This window comes from Triticum dicoccoides, chromosome 5B, assembly GCF_002162155.2.
Source record: "Triticum dicoccoides isolate Atlit2015 ecotype Zavitan chromosome 5B, WEW_v2.0, whole genome shotgun sequence".
In the NCBI taxonomy this organism is placed as follows: Eukaryota; Viridiplantae; Streptophyta; class Magnoliopsida; order Poales; family Poaceae; genus Triticum; species Triticum dicoccoides.
The window spans coordinates 314,894,165-314,916,287 of record NC_041389.1 but is presented as its reverse complement, the minus strand read 5'-3'; the positions used below and the strand labels follow the sequence as shown (position 1 = coordinate 314,916,287).

Here is a 22,123-nt window from a genome sequence, read left to right as displayed (position 1 = left end):
CGTAAATAGAGTAACCAGCTAAGTTTAAAAATGCAAAAATGCTCCGGAAGCATGTCCATCCTACCCAGCCAGACTTGGCACTTATCACTGTTTTTGAGTCGAGCGACTATTAGACTAATTGACGAGTCACAACTGGCAGGTCGGTTCAAGATGTCGACTCGGCTAGTTGGATGAGTCGAGCAACTCGGTCGACTAGTCGTGGTTTTTGAGTCGAACGACTCATTTTTTTATCACAGACTATTAATAAGTATATACATATACTATGGTAATTTTATTGATGTCCAGGTATACATATACTATGGTAATTTTATTGTACCTATTGCCTAACTCATGTCGACTCATCGACCATGAGTCTTGACTAGTCACGACTAGTCAAGAGTCGCTACCCCAGAACGACTCGTCGACTCAAAAACCTTGCTGGATAGTGGAATTATATCTGTTCCAGTGATATGGACATATGTTATATGTTCAAGGATGATGCAGTTCAGATTGCACTAGCACCAATAATCCAAAACACTGATCTGTTTTAGTTTGTTCTTCCTACCCATAACCCTTCAAAAGAGATAATTGATTTCCATTTACTCCCTCCATCCCAATTTATGCTGTGTCTTCATATTTTGTCATTTAACTTTATGTGCCATAAAAATTATACCATTGAAACTCCATTTTGATTGTGTTTAATGTAGGCATAGAAGGTTTCCATCAGAGAAATCATTCTGAACATTACTTAAGATGACAATCTATTGCCTTCGAGCATATATGGAGCTCTTATTTGTCACATACATCTTCTGTTTATGCTGTTGTATATCTTCTGCTGACCCGTTTTCTTGGTGCTGACTGAGCTCTGCATGTTTATGTTTATATGCGTCTGCATTTCCTCCTTTGTTCGTTCTTCTTAGTGTATAACAAACCTGATTGTGTGAGTTTCTTTCCAGGCAGGATAGTATCTGATTCAGATCATTTCCATAACAAAATGCACATATGGCCTGAAGGGTATACTGCTTTCAGGAAGTTTGCATCAGTAAAAGGTATTTGTTCAGTTCCAGACTGTCATCAAGCTTGCATGAAATTTGGTGTTCCATTTTGGAACAGTTTACTCTCATGAGAGTATGTTTCATGAGTACATTGTAATACTTTCACAGATCCACACCTAGTAACATCTTACAAAATGGAAGTACTGAGGAATTCAGATATAAAAGCACGACCGTTGTTTAGGGTGATCTCTGAAGATGGATTGCAGGTAAGCAGATTGAAATTTTTGTACTAGTACCGATCCCGTTAATGTTGATACTCCATTTTGCTGAATCTTTAGTGTTAAGCATAAGCGTAATTGCGTAAAGCATATCATGATGTTGTGTTGCATTGCCATGTATGGAAGGGATATCCTAAGGACCAGTGCAGATGATAGTTTCTTAGCAATATCATTGTGTTGTCACAATGAATATTGCTGTCTGTATCACTTGCTAAAGTTTAGTTTACTATTATGAAGAAATTCACATATATAAGCTAGTGTCCTTGTCTCATTGTGCATGTTGCATGATGCTGTGATGGAATGTTTGCTTTACTATACTTGTAGATGATGCTCTAATAATACATCTATCAAGCTCGCTTAGGTGGCATTGTGATTAAATGTACCTTGAACTGCAGTAAATAGCTGCCTTCATATATTCCTGGCTGTGTTGCATCACCTTCTCATTAGATTGTTTCAGTATTTCCTACTTCCGCTGGCTAAGTTTCTGCAGCAGATTATAAAATAAGTTCAGTGCAACACAGCGCAGTAACCACAAACTGAGTCTCTTCTCAAATCAGCCAATTTATTTACTGCTCTGAATGATCACTGCAAAGTTCATTAAAAAGGGCGTATTTTAGGATTATCAGCGAAACCCTCTTGATATGCCTTGGATAGCAGCATTTTGACAAATTCAGCAGTTCGAAATCTGTACATTTACTAACATGATGCCTTTTGTTGACCAGATTGATGGCTCTACGCCTAATGCATGCTGGAAGGAGATATACTGCAGGATAAAAGAAAAACAGTGCAATGCTGCCTCGGAACTGGAAGGAAATGTTTGTCAGAGATCTGGTTCCGACATGTTTGGCTTTTCAAACCCACAAATTAGGCAGCTTATTCAGGTTTTTAAACAAATAGCTTTCATGGTTTTCACGCTTCATTTTATCAGTATTACTTTTGTTAGGCAGTGCATTGATGCTAGACAATTAATTCATCTTTAAGAAAGGTCTTTTGTTTCTTTTATATAAATGCACATTTGTTTTGATAATCATTTCTGTAAGTCTAAGTTTTGTCTATGGCCTTTTGTTATTTGTATTTCAGCTCAGTATTATTGGTTATTTGATTTATACCCACCCATGAAGTGGTACTGGACTTTTGTGGATTGAAAGTTTTGTTGTCTGTGTGAATATGTGATTGGCTGATGCCATACACTTCAGCTGTCAACCTAGTATTTCAAGTTAGTCAACACTCTTTTTTACTTAGTTTGGCGATGCTTCCCATTGCTTCAGATAGCATAGCCCTTTTGTTGGATGAGGAGACATTACCATTTATTGCAAATTCATACTTTGTTCATTCATACTAGTATTACATTATGATCAGGAAAGAGTCAATGCGTTCTTTAATGCCTGAATTCTTCCTCATGGCCAGAAAGGAGAATATATTTTTTGTTTATCTTGTTCACCCTGAGGTTGGGATTGAATAAATCATTTATGTTGGTGAATCTAATTTTATAATTTGATACTACCGTGCTCGCCTTACCAGCATTTTGTATTATTTTCCACAAAAAAAGAGTTGTCTTTGGTGAAAACATTGATGCACATATTGTAGATGCGTGTTTACAAGTTTCATTGAAAAATGGAAATCATTGTTGCCATGTAGTGATGTCCTTCTCTGTCAGGGCTTTTGCCTTCTTCTTTGTATTGACCTCATATTGGTATGCTTTAGATAATGCATACATTCTTTATCTTTGTTAACTTCAAAGTTACTTGTGTATTTGTTAGGAGTTGCCAAATGCAAGGTCGTGTTTGAAGTATTTTGAAAATGGTGGGGATACCCTCCGTGGTTACAGAGCTGTTCATGTTAATTGGAAAGATCTAGACTTTTGCAGTGTTTGTGATATGGATGAGGTAAATGATCCTAATCCTGTTCTCATGCTTATTCAAAATGCAAGTAATCAAACTGAAAAGTTACTTAAATTCTCTTTTGCCTTCCAGGAGTATGAAGACAATTTGTTCTTGCAATGTGACAAGTGCCGTATGATGGTATGCACTTACAGGATCATTCAACTCCATGAATATTGTCAAATATAAGTATTAACAAATCCTGACAGCCTTAACGTGATTCAGGTTCATGCTCGGTGCTATGGCGAACTAGAACCATTGAATGGAGTACTTTGGTTGTGCAACCTGTGCCGACCTGGGGCACCTCGCGTGTCCCCACGATGCTGCCTATGTCCTGTCACAGGTATACAATTGTGCTGGACTTATTGCAAAGCGAGGCTATGTACTTATAAGATGCAATCTCTGTTTGTAGGGGGTGCAATGAAACCTACAACAGATGGCCGTTGGGCTCATCTAGCATGTGCAATATGGATTCCTGGTATAATAACTTAACCACTTTATATTTTTTTCTTAGTGGTATCATATCATGACATACTTTAGTTTTCTTAAATCTTAAATTGGTTGCAGAAACTTGCTTAAAAGATGTAAAGAGAATGGAACCCATTGATGGATTGAGCAAAATCAACAAGGTTTTCACCCCTTCCTCTCTTGACTTTGGTGACGGTTTTTGGAGCATTTTTGTAGAAACATTTTCAGTTTAAAGTTATCTCCAGGACCGCTGGAAACTTCTATGCAGCATCTGTACAGTTGCTTATGGAGCTTGCATACAGGTACTTCAGGAACTGTTTAAGCTGACACCTATAATATATTATGACCCTTCTCCATGCATCAATGTAGTGCTCACATCCTACTTGTCGAGTTGCATATCACCCGCTCTGTGCACGTGCTGCTGATCTATGTGTTGAGGTAAATTACTTCTATGTAAGTGACCCTACTTTCTTGGGGACTAATTTTATACCTTAATTAGTATTATGTTAATTTTAGCTTGAAGATGATGATAAAATCCATCTCATGTTACTTGAGGAGGATGAGGACCCATGTATTCGTCTACTCTCGTATTGCAAGAAGCACAGACAACCATCTACTGAACGTCCATCTCTTGAAAGTAATCTTGGTAACCCTGCTCAGTTAGTTCAGACAGACGCGGCTTCATCATCTGGTTGTGCAAGGACTGGTAATAGCAATGTTTATTTGACTAGCATCTTTCCAAAAGTTCTGCACATATTCATTTTGGTTTGTGTATTAAGATGGTCACTTTTAACCATCCTCACAAAAGAAACACCTTAAACAATATGCCCTGTTGAATTTTGCTCTCCTGTTCAGCTTTTTTTTATATAGATTTGTTGCTCAGATATTATTATTATTGTTTTGGTTTGAAAGTGAATCTTGAAGTCTTATGGGATGGAGCTACCTAGTTCTTGAAAGGCTAGATTTGTTTATTAGTAGACGATCTCCTATCCTTATGATTAACTATCCATTCTGTTCTGGCTCCTCGGTGACATCTCTGTTTACTCATTCCTTTGTTTAGAGCCCTATAATTTTCACCGGAGAAGAGGCCAACAACAACCTCAAGTTACAGCTACTGCTTCTGTAAAGCGTTTGTATGTGGAGAACATGCCTTATATTGTTAGTGGCTACTGCCAAAATAAAGTAGGCTGTGATACTAGCTGTGAACCAATTCAATCAGTTGCCTTGTTGGATGCTGCATCACAAGAAGTTTCTGTCAATGTGTCTTCTATGGCTGAAAAATATAAAAGCATGAAGGCCACATTCAGGAAGAGACTAGCTTTTGGTGAGTTTCACTAATCTTTGAACCAATGGCATCTCCATAGCATGATTTCTGAAGATGATTAGTTTCTTTTTTATTATCTTGTTGAAGAAAAAAAAAGTATGTTTTGAAAATTTAAGACAGTATTGTTTTGTGGTCTTATTTATTTGCAAATCATTTTTTTTGGCTTTAACTTGAATACACATACTGTATCATGTAAGTATTTATCAACTGCTGCTTCATCCATTATGCTGTTCTGTTAACTCTTTTGTGGATGCTAGATGAATCATTTTCTGCAATAATAGTCAAATCTATAGGAAGTGTATACGATCTTGGTATAAATCTGTCCGGTGAAAACATGTGCATATATTAGCATGAGCTCTATAAAGAGACATGCCAGTGGGTGGATTATAACTGAAACTTAGTATTAGTTTGGGATTCTGATTTATGCTTTCTATGGATTGTGTTTTATGTTATGATTTTTCTTGGCAGGAAAATCAAGAATTCATGGGTTTGGTGTTTTTGCAAAGGTTGCACACAAGGCAGGAGACATGGTATGTTTCTGTAACTTCCCCTTATAGATTGTGGTCGCTTCTGGAAAGGAGATGTGTTTCTTTTAGGGAAGATTTTGTAACTGCCTGATAGTACTGCAAACAGTAAAATATGTCGGTTATTTGAAGATGACTGTGATGCTATTTGTGCTAATGTTCTGAAATTCTCTATTTTGTATCTACTTGTTCAGATGATCGAATACATAGGGGAGCTTGTTAGGCCACCGATATCAGACCTTAGAGAGCGGCGTATATACAATTCTTTGGTGGTAAGTTCTGTTTGGAATTTGCATCTTTTGGGTGTTCAGAATTGTTGATACGTCAATATGCACAACAAAATTTTGCAGCTTTTAATATGGTTGCTTGTACGATGATCTTATGTTGAATGAGTGTCAGCTATTATTACATGAGCATGGGTGTGGAGACCTTCCCACACATCCTCTGACCCTCTGTGCTCTGACCATTATCCATGACGCCACTAGCATCCACGTCATGCCCCTTTCCCTCTTGCTGCCTCCCGCTCTGCCTCCTTCATCTAGCGATGGTTTTGTTGCTGGCCAGCGGCAGTGGAGACAAGAATGAACACAGAACCCATTCCTACCTTTAGGTTGTTGAATAGTAACTTTCAACCCCACAAAAGTAAGCATTTAAGTGGAGCACTTCCAGTTTTCAACTGGTACCAACTGTCCATTCTAATATATTCATGACATCTGGAATTAACAGACCTTCAACTGATAAAACCAACTGTCAATTTTAACAAATATATGAAGTTCACCCCCTCCAAACGCACAACTGATACTCCCTCCGTCCCTATTTACATGTTGCCCTCGTTGTTTGTGATAAAGTTCCGACCATTAATTTCACCGATAATATATTAATTATATGTTATAAAAATGTACAAACTGCATTTTAATACGTACAAATTAAATGGTGCATGTTTTGTGACAACCCACATGTTTTTGGTCAAAGTTGAACCTCGAATAACGTGTGCGCCATGTAAATAGCGACAGAGGGAGTAGCTTTTAAATCGAAGTATTGGTGAAAAGAATTTGAGGGACGCAAATGTCAGGAGAGAACCATGTACCCGATTTGGTTAAACAAAGAAAATGAAAGGGATTGAATGAAGGGCCATTAGAGGACTAAAAATTCCGACAGTACTGTACATAAGTTAGAAGATTATAGACCATACATATATTTTCTCACTGCCAGTCATAAATGGACATCTCTTGTATCTAATAGCTTCTGCTCGCATGCTTGTCACTATAACACTAATCAATGCATGTAGAATTAACTTTCTTTATATTTGGTACACATGGTCCAGCTTGGTACCCACTGCCTCAAAACGTTAGCTCAGTATACATGCCTCCATGATACTGGTAGAAAACGCCTGTTATCTAACTATGCTCTACTTGGATATTAATTACAATCTGTTAACTACTCAAAGTAACTCCATGCAGGGTGCTGGGACATACATGTTCAGGATAGATGATGAGCGTGTTATTGACGCTACACGAGCAGGAAGCATAGCCCATTTGATCAATCACTCATGCGAGGTAAGAAAAATCTTGGTCTACTATGCATGTGCTTTCCACTTTGTTAGCAGCTCAGATCCCTTCATATCTTTTATGTGCTGAGGAGTATGGATTATATTCTCATTAATTGTTGTATAACCTTGGCATGTTATTTCTTCGAATTCTGGGCCACTACCTACTGTACATATGAGTAGTTGGACAACGGGGTATATTTTGAGGAAATTCATGTTGAACATTACCTGTGCCTATTCTGGCCATATTTTTTTAGCAAAATAAGAAATCAGCATGAAAAAGGAATATAGTACAATTGGCACGAGGATATCTCTTTTGAAGCAAATAATTTTTCACAACTTGTTATGAAAAATTTATACTTATTTGAAGATAAGGGAATAATCAGCTTTACCAATATACTTTGTATGTTGGCCTTGTGTTGTGTCAGCTTATTAAAGATCAAATTGTTTGTTCTAACAATTCAGAGGCACTACTATTAATGATGACATACTGATGTATTGTGTTACTGCATAGTGTATACATGAGTGATCAGGTTGATGGGAATGGTTTCGTCATATAGCTGTCTGCCGGCATACTCTAGTCTAATCTTTACCATTTTTAGTTTTTGATCTTATATTTGCTTTTATGGTATTTTGGTAGGCAATTTTCATGACATCTCTTCATCATTGCAGCCTAATTGTTATTCGCGTGTGATAAGTGTTCTCGGGGATGAGCATATCATCATTTTTGCAAAGCGGGATATAGACCCATGGGAAGAGTTGACCTATGATTATAGGTCAGATCTGAATATCATATTGCTTTTGGTCTGTCTCACGTTGTAGTTTTACCAATAATTTATATGCTTTATTCAGGTTTGTTTCGAATGAACAACGGCTTCCTTGTTATTGTGGATTTCCAAAATGCCGGGGAGTGGTTAATGATGTTGAAGCAGAGGTCCAATCAACCAAAATAAGAGTCACCAGAAGTGAATTATTTCAGCAAAAAGACTAATGGTCAGTCCTTCCTATGCAAGTGTTAGTGGGAAGTCGAACTACCGACAATATTTATCATTTTATCTATTTCTCCAATTCAATAATAAATGGCGGCACATTGCTTATGGTGTCTGATGCCCTATCGACGTTTCTTTGGGTGCAAGCTCTAATAGATACACATGATGTGGAGGAAGTCCTCCAAAAATTATGGAATTTACATGTTATGTGTATATGACAATTACAACTCGTCAACATTAATTAAAGCCTGTATTGCAATGTTAAAGGGGGTTAGCAATTACTCCGTATTTGTCATAGGTCTCATGATCCATGCACAGGAGTTGCGTCCCCCACCACCAGGGTTGTATGAACAAGGATTGATGTTAATTATTTCTGAACATGGTTTAGTTTAGCGTATGAATATATAATGTTGAATGGTTTTTATTAGTGAGTTGGTTAAAATTTTCATAACACACTCTTGGCCTGTGTTGGTTCTCTAGATTGAATCAGTTAGGATTGGCTAAAAGCATCCATAAAGTTAGTGCATCTCAGCGCTAATACTCGTATATCCCCTCTGGTTACTGCCGCAAAGACTTGATCGAGCAGAAAATAATGGATGTCCCTGGACATGTACCATGTCTCAATAATTGTGAAGACTGGTGCAAAATCGAGCAGTTTGCTGCTTGACATCTGGATTGGTATATCATTGTATAAGCATGAGTCAGTCGCTTTGACTTAGCGTGGGTTAGACCTATAGAATAGTGAATCGTTATCAGGAATGAGGTGGTTCAGCTTGCTGTTAGGAGCTGGCTATACTGGTCATGGAAAGTTTGATCAGCTTCAGTGCATATCCAAGGGGACTCCCCATAGCCGCCCCAATTGTTCGGACAGACAGTCCGGACACAACAACAACAAAGCTTTTAGTCTCAAACAAATTTGGGTAGGCTAGAGTTGAAACCCATAAGATCTTGTAACCTAGTCATGGTTCTGTCGTGGATAGCTAACTTCCACACCCCCTATCCATGGCTAGTTCTTTGATGATATTCCAATCTTTTAGGTCTCTGTATGTCGAATCGCTGTCCTATGTAACCTGGCTCTTAGGTTTTGTGGCACTCTTGGCACAGAGAACCCCAAAAGCTTGGTGCCACGTCATCGATTTGCTTTGGTTCGATGGATCACATCTGCATCAATATCAACATCTTTCTGCAACATGTACCCCAAACATCAAAAGGTGTCCTTCTGAGGTACCGCCTGCTCATCAAGGCTAACCTCCTCATGCCTAATAATAGTAAAGAAACCACACCTCTTGTACTTGGTTTTAATTCTACTAAGCCTAAAACCTTTCGATTTCGGAGTCTCTCCACAACTAACTTTCTATTAACCCCTGTCCGACTAGCACCACATAATCTGCAAAGAGCATATGCCATGGGATATGTATATTCCTTGCGACCTCATCAATCACCAAAGCAAAAAGATAAGGGCAATTCCAATGCGGATCACCAAATAACCCCTAAATGTTTGGACCAGACATCCCATACATTTTTTGCCATCTAACATTGATCACCAAATTTGTCCGGACATCCGAAATCCCACAAATCGGAACCAAACGTAGGGGAGGCATCTGGAGATCTGCCACGTAGGCCTTCGACAACGCAAACCCACGTCAACAACCCTCGTCCCGCTCCGCCTAGAATCCTCACTCCGTTTTTCGCACCGCATTCATGCCTGTCAAAGAGGACGTGATAGGATGAGATGATGAGATGTTTCGCTACATGCATTTATGCATGTTGACCCGCCAGCCGTCTATCTGGCATTCACATCGGCACGTTGTTTGAGAAGCCTACTTGGTTTGCTGCCTGTGTTGAAGCAGAGCCGGTTCGTTTGCCCCGGTATTTAAGCTGGTCGACCGCAGACGCAAACCTTACACCCCCGCCTCTCCTCCCTCCAAATCCGTGGAGCTCCGGTAGCCGTGATGGGAAAGTCAGACCGGCTCGAAGTGGTTCTCCGCGACCACCACTGGCCCTGGCGGGAGCTCCTGGTGCCGACGATCACGTTCTCTGGGCCCATCAGCATCGACCGCTTCGTCGTAGGTGAAGCCGGAGCCCATCTCCTCAAACGTCGTGGAGTAGCAATAACCGCCCCTCCTTGCTGAGGCCGCCGCGACGGACGAGGAGTTGCAATATGACCGTGGTCCGGTGCCGCCTTTCCTGCCGCTCCCGCTCAACAACGCTATCCAAATCAAAAGCCGCATGAAGGAGTCGTAGTCCCCTGCGCAGCAAGGAGGTGGCACCGCCGTCTCTGGTTGTCGACAGTCTGAGAGCCAGTGGCGCTTGGCTGTCGCCGTGAAGGAGCTACCTTCCCCGCCTTGGCGACAGTCTGGGAGCCCACCCGGTCGTCGTGAAGGAGCCGCCCTATCCGGCAATTTCCAAAGCGTGCGGCCGCCTCGCCTAATACCTCTGGTGGCGATGATGACTCGTCCTGCACGGTAATGTCGGCCTCTCGGGTGGCCTCCGAGGCGGGGTGCCGGGAGCGTCGTTCTGCTGTCGGAGGTCGCGGCGCCTTGTGTCCGGGTGGAAAAGTGCCTGCGGAGGCTTGGGCCATTGATCGGTCCAGGACCACCATGGAGACCCCCACTCGCCGCTGCAAGATCAACGACCAGCTCCACAAAGAGGGGCTGGAGGAGTCTGAGCACTTGGCCCGGTTCAAAGGCAATGGCAGGGGGTGCTAGGCGGAGGCAGTGGAGCAGCTGCATCACGAGCGCGCTACGGTGGCCGATCAGGGCTGCCGTGACCATTGGCGGGCCTTCTGCCACTGGAAGGACGACGATGGTTATGACGACAAGGTGTCGACGGCCTTGGAGGCCATGCCTACCAGGTCACCATCCGGCACCTCACTTAGTTTAGTTTAGGCTTAGTTATTTTTTTTATCAATTTAGTTGGAACTTTGTTAAATTTCGTCCTTTTTGGTTGTAGTATATCAAAATTTAACAAATATCATCCTTTTTTGAAAGATCCGTTTGAAATGGGCGGACATTTGGTGACTACGATTGGATGGCCTCCGCCCCCATCGCTGTTTGTGGACACGTCCGGATGTGCCTATGGACATTTGATGATGTCCGTTTTGGTGATCCGCTTTGGAGTTGCCCTAAGAGCTCAAAGCTCACCCTTGGTGCATTCCTATTTTAAAATTGAGAAGTCATTGGTGTCATCATCACTTGTCTGAACACTTGTCACAACATTATCGCACATGTCTTGATGAGGGTAATGTACTTTGTTGGAACTTTGTGTTTCTCCAAAGCCCACCATATGACATTCTGTGGTCTCTTATCGTAGGCCTTCTCCAAGTCAATGAACACCATATGCAGGTCTTTTTTTGTGCCCTGTTTCTCTCTATAAGTTGTCGTACCAAGAAAATAACTTCCATGGTCGACCTCCCAGGCATGAAACCAAACTGATTTTTGATCACGCTTGTCATTCTTCTTACGCGGTGCTCAATGACTCCCATACTTCATTTTATGGCTGATCAACTTAATCCACGGTAATTAGTACAACTTTGAATACCCCCCTTTCTTGAAGTTGGTACATTCTTTGGGCATCTTGTTCCTAAAAATGAGGTTGAACAACTTAGTTAGCCACACTCCAAGGCATCTCCAAACTTCAATTGGGATACAATCAGGGCTCATCACCTTGCCTGCTTTCTTCCTTTTTAAAGTCTCCTTGATCTCAGACAGATTGGTTGCACAAAATGTTTGTTGGTATCATCAAAGGAGTCGTCCAGCTCAATGGCTGAGCTCTCATTCTCTCCATTGAACAGTTTGTTGAAGTACTCTCGCCATCTATTCTTGATTGCTTGTCCTTAACCAGAAGTTGATTTGTTCCATCCTTGATGCATTTGACTTGGTTGTTCCACCACTAGGTAACCTTCGCTTCGCTTCTACTCCCCCTCTTCACCTCAAACTCCTCTGAAGCCCACCTTTCGAACTCAAGTTGCCATCTTCATCCACCTATTGTTTGTATGACCTCCTTCCTCCCAAGAGCCCTCCTTAATAACCCCCTCCTTGAAAGCCCGAGTTGCCTTCCGTTGAGATTCCACCACTTCGTTCTAGTGACTTTGGCACACTCATTCCGCCGGACAGATATCCGAAAGCGGAAGTCAGCCAGCACAAGCTTATGTCGTGGGATAACACTTTCTTTAGGTATCACCTTACAATCTAGGCAAAAACACGTCCGTCTTCTCTTCTCTAGAGGATGAAATCAATCTGGCTAGAGCGTTGACCACCACTACAAGTCACTAGATGGGATTCTTTCTTTCTAAAGAGGGTGTTAGCTATGATCATGTCGTAGGCTAAAGCGAAGCTTAAGACATCCTATCCTTCTTGATTCCTGCTGCCATAACCAAAGCCCCATGCACCCCTTTGAAACCTGTGTTTGATGTACCCATGTGGCCATTGAGGTCTCCTCCTATGAAAACCTGTGTTTGATGTACCCATGTGGCCATTGAGGTCTCCTCCTATGAAGGGCTTCTGGCCAATAGGTACACTCCTAACCATGTCCTCCAAGCCTACCTAGAACTCCCTCTTGGTGCTCACATCATGGCCTACTTGAGGGGCATACACGCTGATGACATCGAGAATTAAGTCCCCAACGACCAGCTTGACCAGGATAATTTGGTCCTCTTGCCGCTTAACCACCAGCTTGACGGTAGTACACTCCACTTCCTTCGCCTTCCATCCCTTCCATTTGGTTTGTTGGATGCATAGGATATCAGCATCTTCCTCACCGTTGTATCAACTAACTCCCGTAACTTACCCGCCAGGGACCCTACGTTTGAGCTACCTAAGTGGATCCTACTTGGCTCGGCTAGCTTCCTTACCCTTTGCATTTGTCAAGTCAAATGCGTAGACCCTTGCTCATATTTCATTACACCTGGGCATCGATGTAGCATGCCACTAAGGATGCGATGACCTTATCCTTGCCCACTTATCACCGTATCCATATAACATACGACTAACCAAGGGGGTGAGCCTGACCCTTGCCCATTTAAACACCACACCCGGGTTCAGATATGGCGCGCCCCTAAGAGGGTTATGCCCCAACGGGCAGTCCAAACAAAAAATACCTGTCCTATGGTCCTCCCCTAACCGGCCCCATTGTCCGTACAGTTCGGACCGTCCTAAACCCAGCTCAAATGTCGGTCGGATATGGGCTGTCTGGACATGTCCGCCACGCCAGACCTGACTAGCCGGCCCCACCCCAAACCGACCAATTGATATCTTTAAATTTGAACTATGTACTCTTGATAATATTTATTATGTTTGAATTATGTATTTTTAAATTTGAACTGTTTATTTGTATGTTCAATCTAAACCTTTCTAGTATTCAACAAGTTTGTTTGAAAAAAAATGAGAAGGGCAAAAAAATGGGGCCAACAAATGGGGAGGGGTGAAATGGACCCCGCTGTTGTAGGGGCGGAAAATGGAGGAGCCCGATCCCTGCTGTCCGCGGACATATGGGGCTAAAATTTGCTACTTGCCCTTGGAGATGCTCAGCCGGATATTATCTGAAGCATTGGTATTCCACTGGAGTCAATGCTATGTGTAGCTCTACCAATCGAGGCATCTAGCAAATACTGCCTCAGTCCCATAATGTAAGACGTTTTAGTGTCAAAAAAGTCTTACATTATGGGACAGAGGGAGTATATTTTAACAAAATTGTTATTTTGATTACGTGATTGCAGCCATTCTGACACTTCAATTTTCGCAGAGTGAGTATCTGGAAATGCCCAAGGCTTGGATTTACTGAATTGAGGAACTGCGGTGCTGCCTGCGAAAAGCGGTGCTGCCAGTGCTTGCTGTAATATTCTCAAATTGACCGGCTTTATGATTCTAGGAATGCTAACGATTCATTCTCACATTGTTTTAGATGGAATGCCAGTGTAGTGTATAGATACTCAGAAGTAGGTTGGGCAATCCAACATGCATGATTGCCAACCATAACTGAAATTGATGATCATGTAGGGCATAAAAAGTATTCAGAGTTTACATGTAATTCGGCCATTCACTGTTTCCAGTGTGCCCTGCCATAGGCACAGCCCATTTGATGTGTAAGAAGTCATGATGTTAAGTGGTGACTGAAAGACTTGCTAATGCTAATTGTTATCAGTTGTAAACTATGTGCCTGCCTTCGTGTTTATTTTCTTTTGCTAACGTGCCTGTCGTAACGAACATGCTGTTACTGATTTGTTGGCTGCTGCTTGGTTTCGGTGTTTGAACTCGCTTTTCAAGGTCTTGTGTAACGTTTGCCTAAAAAAGCGCACCCCTAGGTGGAGGTAATACCAAATGATGGGCTGATGGCACATACATCATGAATTAACACAAATCAAACGATGGTAACATGCATCACGACTAGCACACATGAATTAATAATTCAATATAGACGGCGCTTAAGAAAAAATGATGTGGCGGCTAATTAATGAGAGACAAATTGAGTAACATAGCTAGCTACTCATCATAGGAGTAACATAACACATATAAGACAAGATGGGTCTACAACCTACTCATTTCGTTTCAAATTACTCGTCACAGAGGCCCAGGCCCTCCCAAGCCCTACCATCGGGCCTATTTTTCAAGCCCAAGCCCGGCCCATCTGGTAAAAAGCCTTGAAAAGCCCCTAGGGCTTAGGGCCATGGGCCGGGCCTCTTCCTTAAAAAGCCAATATGCCAAGCCCAAGCCCGTCCAGGCCCTGCTGGTGGGCTCAAAACTCAGGCCCAAGCCCGGCCCACGGGCAAGCCCATCGGGCCTAGGCCCTGGATTTTAGGGCCGGGCCTGAGATGGCCAGGACTACCTGCACAAGTAATTCGGAACAGAGGGAGTAATAAATAAAATAGTGTTGAATGACACCATATATATGTTACTCCCCACTATAGAGGTAGTCTTGAACTATGAAAACAAGTATCACGGCAACAAAAGAGCATCAACATGCAAGTTCAGTTATGATATTATCATCCGAGCTATTGAGATGTACTCCATTCATCCAAAAATGTAAGACCATTTTTACATTTTGGAACCGAGGGAGTAATTATTCAGAAAGGAAGAGGTGCCTCATTACTTCAACATTAAACACACTATTTAATTGCTTGTGACTTGGCATTTATGGTCGTATGTTTCTCGATTTATTTCAGACTTTCGACGATGTGCTTTCAGTTGGATACGTTCTATGGACTATGAAGATGTTTGTGGCAACTTCATCAGTCTCAAGATTATATGCCAGCTCAAGTCTCTCGGAGGTGCTCACGAGGTAGGGCATGCATTCATAGGGATGAATATATATGTGTATGTATAAGCGTTTGTGTCTACTGTGTTAATTTTTTTTTGTTCGTGCGTTGGAATGAGCCATATATATTTCAAGAGTTAAACAACAATCGAGTCAAACATGTACCTTACACCCATCATATTGGAGTATAGGTAGAAGAAGGCAAGAAACATTTTAATTTAATTGAGGTTTTGGTAAAATTTGATTTGATTTCAATGCAAGACATAATATTGGCAAGATTTAAGCTTTAATTAAGTTAATGCAGGACATGTGGTTTCTAGTAGGATAAGAAAAGAAAAATATCGATTCGGTTTAAGATTATTTCGAAGACAAGGGAGCATTATCTCTAAGACAAGGGAACGTGGAGGAGAAAAAACCAAAGCAGAGGGATGTAGAGAGGAAACCCGGAGGCAAGGAAGCGAACGGCCCTCATTGGCTTCCTAAAAAAAGAAAAGGAAAAAAAATACCTACACAAACCTCCATGCAACATCAAGGACATAGGACTTAGATGTGCAATACTTATGGCACATCTAGATGTGCTTTAACAAAACTGTATTAAGAACTCCGAAATTCCTCCCAAAAATTCTTTAATCAGCGTCGGTGCCAAAACTGGATTTTACAGTCCTAGGATTGTAAGCACACATTGTTCCCACATTCCGCTGTGCTTACAGTTTCACTCTTGCAATCGTCTTCCCCGTCTCCGAACTCATGCAGCCAATATCTTTTGACATAACCCTGTGGAAGGATTGAATGGCGTATATAGTCGGAGCACATGATCTTAGGTGTAGAATTGCTTTCAGGGCAGTGCCTCCACCGTACTGCGACATGGCAATGTACCTGCCATCTGCAGCCGACCTCCAATGGCGACTAGCTTCGTCTTGGCTGTGCCCTCCTATTCTTATTTGCTGGAACAGATAGGCTTGAGGGAGTCAACTTCCGAAGAGAAGCATGTAGCATCATGACTGCAAAACATAGCACACCGAGTTACAAGAATAATCAGAAGAACGAAAAGGAAGGAGAGAGGTGAAAGGGTTATTCACCTGCATAACTCAACCCAATGGCATACACAAGAGCAAACTGCAGGTTGCATACATATAGTAGTATAGCAGTGGCTGTTCAGGAGCAAAACCGACGGATAGTTAGAGACGAGAGCATCAGACTACAGGTAATACCATTCAAAATAAAAGAAAGCTTAAACAGGATAGCACCAAACCACAGGTATGGTATTCAAAACGAAAAGAATGATCAACATGACCCATGTGTCTTAAAATCATCTGTGCAGGTGGGATGAAGGTGTGAAAGAAAATTGGTAACCTGGCACTGTCCTAAGAATGTACTCCCTCTGTAAAGAAATATAAGAGTGTTGCATCACTACTTGAATGATCTAAACACTGTTATATTTCTTTATGGAGGGAGTAGGCCTTAAGGTTTGTGTTTTATGCATCAAAAACCAGGTTGCTGCACTAGCGCCATTGCATCTGAGATTTCAAGTTATGCAATGAGCAACGAGCAACTCCCATCCATGTATGTACTGGGCACATGGATTAAACTTCTACAGTTTGTACAAATATTTTCCAATTGATCAAGAAATGAATAATTGAAATAAATAAATGAGGAATTATTCTTAATGTGTACTGTGTGACAGTTCCTCATGATATATATAGCGAATAAGAAACATGCTGCATGGAATAATCAGTAAATTACATAATAAATATACATTATGTCAAAGTTGAACAACTTATGTGTTTTGTCATATTCAAGCATATCAATAATTTCTTGAAGAAAATAGAACTTTGTGGCATTTTTCTTGCTCGAAGCATTTACGAAGTTGCTGAAAAATTATCAAAGCAAACACGTCAGAATCATCATAAAGAAAAATAAGTCTTCCAACCTGTACGTTGCTCTGTTCAAGATATCCTTTCTATCCCACAAAAATATTAAGAAATGAATTCCCTATATATTCACTACCAATCTTATTTATTACTACTAGAAAACAAAGGACCCATGCCTCTACACTGTCGGTAATGCTGCTGCAAATGAAATCCACCTAGCTGTCGTTTCATCATTGCACTAGCAATGTTTGCGCAGAAACAGCATTTGAAACCCAACACTCACCAATCTGGGCACAGTGCAGAAGAGCCTGCCCAATTCCGGGCGCTCGTGTGGCGAGCTCCCACCGGTTCCGGCAGTACCGCACAGCCTCCCACACGGCGAGGCTGGCCAGCAACCCCAGCAGCGACATAGGCATCCGGTACCTGCACACATGCCGCCACAGACAGCAGCAGCAGCAGCTGCTTTAATAACGAAACAAAGGCAGGGATGAAGGAAAGAGGGCAGATGGCAGTGGCATACAGGCAGCAGGCGAAGACGAGGATGGATAGCGCGGCATAGTTGCGGGTGTAGCGGCGGACGTTCTCCTGGACGCGGAGTCGGGCCTGGGTGGGGGTCGGGGGCCAGGAGTAGGAGGCGGTGCCGGCGGGGCCGATGAAGGCGAGGGACCAGGAGGGGGTGGGCGCGGCGAGGTCGGCGGCGGTGAGGCACGCAAAGGGGTTGAGCGCGAGGAGAGAGGCTAGGGTGCGCGCGAAGGCGAGGACGTCGGCGGCGGCGCCGGGCCCCGAGGAGGTGGATGCGGGGCTGGCGCGTGTGGGGGCGGCTGCGGCGGGTGCGGGGGTGGAGGAGTCGAGGAGGTCGAGGTAGCCGGAGTCCCGGAGCCAGCGGTCGAGAGCGGGGTCCGGTACGCTCAGCGAGAGGGGGTTGGGCTTGAACGACGACGACATGGCGCCGCTGGGCCGTACGATTAGCAGGACAGGGGTGGTGCGTGTTTCTCTTTTCAACTTAAAGAAGATCAGGAGGGAGCACGCGTGCGCCGTGGGATGGGGAACGGAAATATTTTTGGCACAATCTTAGAGCCAACCCAGTTTGGTAGAAAAATAACGAGGCATTGGTTTGATTTTTTTTCTCTCACCCAATGCCCTAAATTGATGCTATCATTACAATGGCCTCACCTGTGTCATATTTTTACCTCCCCACCTGAACACACAGCGTCATCTCTGGCCTCCCTTTCCCTCTTTCTCCTCTCCTTTCCTTCTTTCTTCCATGGAGCAGCGGCCTCCTCTGCACGCTACTCTGACACAGCGCGAGGCTACTGTTAGAGCTCCATTTGGTATCTGAGTCTAGTTGGATAGTGTGGTAGCATGTTTGAAGCATACAATTGGCCATGCCCTTATAGGTGTTTTATACATATCTATTCCCTTCGTCCTAAAATATAAAATTCTTTATACACTATAATAGTGTCAAAAAACGTCTTACATTTTGGGATATCATTTTCTTACATTTATGCTACTTTTATATCATTAATTGCATATTTTCGATATTTTCCTTATGTTTATACTAATTGTATATCATTATTGCATATTTTTGACATAATTTTATATTAATCGTGTTGGACTAACCTATTAATCCAATGTTTATTGATGTTTTTTTGCATGTTTTTGAACTTCTAGAAAAATAGCGTGTTGATGACAAAAAAAGTATATATAAGTATTTCTACAAGTTTCTCATCCGGAACGATCCAGTGAACCAGAAGCCAAACAAAGGGGCTCTATGGGCCCCACATGGCCCATGGTCGGACCGTGAGGTGAGGGCGTGTGGTCGAGCTGTCCACGACGCTGATCCTTAGTGTCGTAGTTCCTTCTCCACCCTGGATCCTTCCCCCATGCACGAAGTGGCGCTGACGCAGGAAACATATGATCAGATGTTAGTGACACCTTTCGAGCTGGCGCTGGCACTTCAAAGGCGGAGGAGAAGAAGTCATGGTCGAACCGGGCACTGACCTCAGCGTAGCGAGGCATCATGAAGCTTGTGCGGGATCAGGCGGACGCCATGAACAAGGTCGTGAAGGGCATGATGGATGTCTTCGCGACCGACATGTAGCTGAGTGTTCATTGTGCAATTTATTTTATGCATGACAGTATAGCCTGTAGCGCTCAAGGTATGTACCGACTCAAAATCCTGTATGCACCTAGAATCTAAAAAAACTTTGCTTAGCAATCTTTCATACTCTGTCCTTCACCAGGGTGCAATTCAGTAGGAAAGATGTTGGGCTGCAGGCTGGTGAATCACCACATTTAGAAAAAAAATATACTGTGCAATAGCCCCCGAGACTAAGGTCGGGCGCAAGTGGCCGACCTAAGGATGTAGCGACCCAACCCGAATCTGTCAAGTCTCTGTGTAGCTGTACCATCCCAAGGTCATGCTGGCACACACAGTACATTGATGCAAAGATTCAAAATTCAATCACACCTGAATTTATTACACGATTCTCATATCGAGTCTTTATTACATGATAATAAATTCGGCCGAAGGCCAACTCATGAGAATAAACTAAATAAAATCGCGGAAGAGTAGACGAATAGCGAGTCCATCCGAATCCATAGGGCAATCGCCAAGCGTGGATCGTAGCCTCTCTCCTGGTCGGAAAACTTCTCTGCAACATAAGACGTTGCAGCCGTGTAGGTCAGCATTTTTGAATATGCCGACAAGTCATGAAGAGAGAACAACAATAAAATTACTAATACTACATGCAATTTGGTTGTGGGGCTCTAAGTTTCATTGTTTTGCGAAAAAGCCAGTTTTTCCCTACAATAAAGAACTTGTTTGCAATTACTACAAAATGTTGGTAGTTATTGAGATGGGTCCGCCAACCAATGTATCATTCTCAATTATTAAATAACCCCTCAATTAATTTATCAAGTTCGGTGTTGAGATATCTGAAATACTCCAAGTTTCCAGAGGCTCAAATTGTCCGTAACCGGGGACACGGCTAATCGATTAGGTCTTCACTCTATAGAGGTTTGTGCACTTTACCCGCACGAATCGTTCCCTCCTTTAAGTCTTCACACTGCCTGGTGTTTGAAGACAGGACGAACGAAACAGGGTCTTCCGAAGAGTTCCTCTGGGCCACTGCCGGTGCCCATCCAATCCTACCATTCTTCTACATCTCGTAGCACCGTCCGGCCAGAGTCACGCCTAGGGTCGACCAAGCCAGAGCCCATAATGGCTTGCGGTTGCACAGGTAAGCTTCCGGTCAATGGGGTATCCATCCGTCTCTTCGTGGCTGGTTGAAGCTTTCCGCAAGATGTCATGGCGCTTCTCCATGCATCCTGGCCATCCACTGGTTTCTCCAGGGTGCCCGTCAACCGTCCTCCACCAAGTAGTGAATTTTGAAATCCATCTTGAGCTTGAAGTCATGTGGTTGCCATCATCTTGACTCTCACATCTCCCTTATGAATCACTCAACCAACCCCGTCTACGAAAGCATAGCAATCAACTACAAGATCCCGGGCATTGGTAACAAGGGGAAAGGGTTCATCCTACCTCATGATACTACTCAAGGACATAACTTAAAAGTCTCCTACTGCATGCATGGTGGGGAGGAATAATTCTAATGCAACAAAATCATAGGTATTGTAAAACATGATCAAATGACTTGCCTGGTTGACGGTCTTTGAAAGCTAGTGACTCGTAATAGCAGGCCTCACACTCCGAGAATTCTACCGAGTCAAACAATAGCACAAATAAGTATAATACAATATAACATAACGGCAAGTTAAAGTAAAACACCCAAGCACTCAAACCAAAACCAAGGAAACTTGAAGAAAAGCAAATCAAGGTTTTCAACACTTCAAGTAACAATTAAGGAATAGTTTTATACTACTAATTTTTTTCTTAACATAACCTAAACATGGGTTTTTCTAACTAACAGAAAGGAAAACAACATACAAACTAGGTGCAAAAAAATCACATTAAAAGCTATTTTAGAACTCCTATTATGCCTAAAACAATTCTAGTAAAGAAATAATATAAAACTTTTTATTCTACTGTAAATAAAAGTTCATCTTCTGTAATTACAGAAACTAATCTAACATAAATTATAACATAGAAAAAATAACATTATTTAATAACTAGAACAGTAGGAAAACAGTAGCTAGTTAAATAAACTAGAAAAACTTAATTTCAACTAAAACTAATTTTTAATTAAAACTAAAAATACCCAAAAAAGTTCCTACTGATAGGCATGGTCAAAACTAAGCAGTAGCAAAAAGAATCACTAAAATAAAATTATTCTAGCTCAATTTATGGCAGAAAAATTAATCATACTAAAATTAATACAAAACTATTTTTATTAATTTAAACATGGCTACACATATTTTCTACAGAAACTACAAGAAATTTGTAAACTAATAAAAAAGAATCAACTAAAAACAATAAACAAGCTAAAAGATATAGCTAAAACAAAAACAGAACTAATCTGATAAAACCAAAAACTGAAAATAAAGCAAAAAGAAAAACTAGCGCTACTGGGCCTATGTAACGCTCAGGCATAATATAACTAAGATGTGCCCGCAGCTAAACAGAAAAAACAGAATGTTCCGATCTAATGAAATAAACCGTACAAAACCTGACAAAAAACGAACTAATAAAAGAAACCTACCGCTTCACTACGATCTAATCTAAGTCGTAGGATTGAGATCGGATGGCTCCGGGTGGCTCCGGCGACTTACAGTGAGCTCAACGACGATGGCGACTCGGGAGACGACGGCGCGGCGGCTCCGGTGGTCCTGGGCGGCGGCGGAGACGTTGGACGGGTGCGACGGCTCAAGGGCGTCGTCGGGGTGGTCTCGGTGGAGCTCGGGGACGTCGGAGGAGACCGGGGTGATGACGATGAAGCTCGGGTGCTCCACGGCTCCGACAAAGTGCGGTGATGATCCGGGCGGAGGTTTTGGTGGTTCCTGGGTGGAGAAAAGATGTCAGAGGGGTGCGTGGGGTTGAGGGGGTTTGGGTGGAGGAG

The 22,123-nt window shown here is 42.4% G+C and overlaps 2 protein-coding genes across 7 annotated transcripts in view; one reads left to right on the top strand and one right to left on the bottom strand.

Moving 5' to 3' along the window:
- Window positions 1–14,140, top strand: part of LOC119308651 (histone-lysine N-methyltransferase TRX1-like) — a 17,237-nt gene extending 3,097 nt beyond the window's left edge. Inside the window, exons 8-25 of one of the 6 annotated variants that reach the window (XM_037584782.1) lie at window positions 936–1,028; window positions 1,143–1,240; window positions 1,975–2,133; window positions 3,013–3,138; window positions 3,226–3,273; window positions 3,358–3,475; window positions 3,545–3,610; window positions 3,700–3,761; window positions 3,846–3,902; window positions 3,970–4,038; window positions 4,159–4,306; window positions 4,661–4,924; window positions 5,393–5,454; window positions 5,643–5,720; window positions 6,909–7,004; window positions 7,667–7,770; window positions 7,847–7,987; window positions 13,726–14,140. In XM_037584782.1, the coding sequence (XP_037440679.1) occupies window positions 936–1,028; window positions 1,143–1,240; window positions 1,975–2,133; window positions 3,013–3,138; window positions 3,226–3,273; window positions 3,358–3,475; window positions 3,545–3,610; window positions 3,700–3,761; window positions 3,846–3,902; window positions 3,970–4,038; window positions 4,159–4,306; window positions 4,661–4,924; window positions 5,393–5,454; window positions 5,643–5,720; window positions 6,909–7,004; window positions 7,667–7,770; window positions 7,847–7,985 (1,787 nt within the window). In that variant the 3' untranslated portion in view covers window positions 7,986–7,987; window positions 13,726–14,140. Of the gene's footprint in view, window positions 1–935; window positions 1,029–1,142; window positions 1,241–1,974; window positions 2,134–3,012; window positions 3,139–3,225; window positions 3,274–3,357; window positions 3,476–3,544; window positions 3,611–3,699; window positions 3,762–3,845; window positions 3,903–3,969; window positions 4,054–4,116; window positions 4,307–4,660; window positions 4,925–5,392; window positions 5,455–5,642; window positions 5,721–6,908; window positions 7,005–7,666; window positions 7,771–7,846; window positions 7,988–13,725 lie in introns of those variants that run through there. The other 5 variants (XM_037584781.1, XM_037584780.1, XM_037584779.1 and 2 more) reach the window with 5 other exon arrangements.
- Window positions 14,141–15,751: 1,611 nt separating this feature from the next.
- On the bottom strand, window positions 15,752–18,094 carry LOC119308650 (PRA1 family protein H-like). Its single transcript, XM_037584776.1, has 4 exons — window positions 17,626–18,094; window positions 17,389–17,528; window positions 16,314–16,385; window positions 15,752–16,235 (listed from the first exon to the last, which is right to left on the bottom strand). Exons 1-4 carry the CDS (start codon window positions 18,048–18,050, stop codon window positions 16,141–16,143), a joined length of 732 nt encoding a protein of 243 aa, XP_037440673.1. The 5' UTR covers window positions 18,051–18,094; the 3' UTR covers window positions 15,752–16,140.
- Window positions 18,095–22,123: the final 4,029 nt, after the last annotated feature.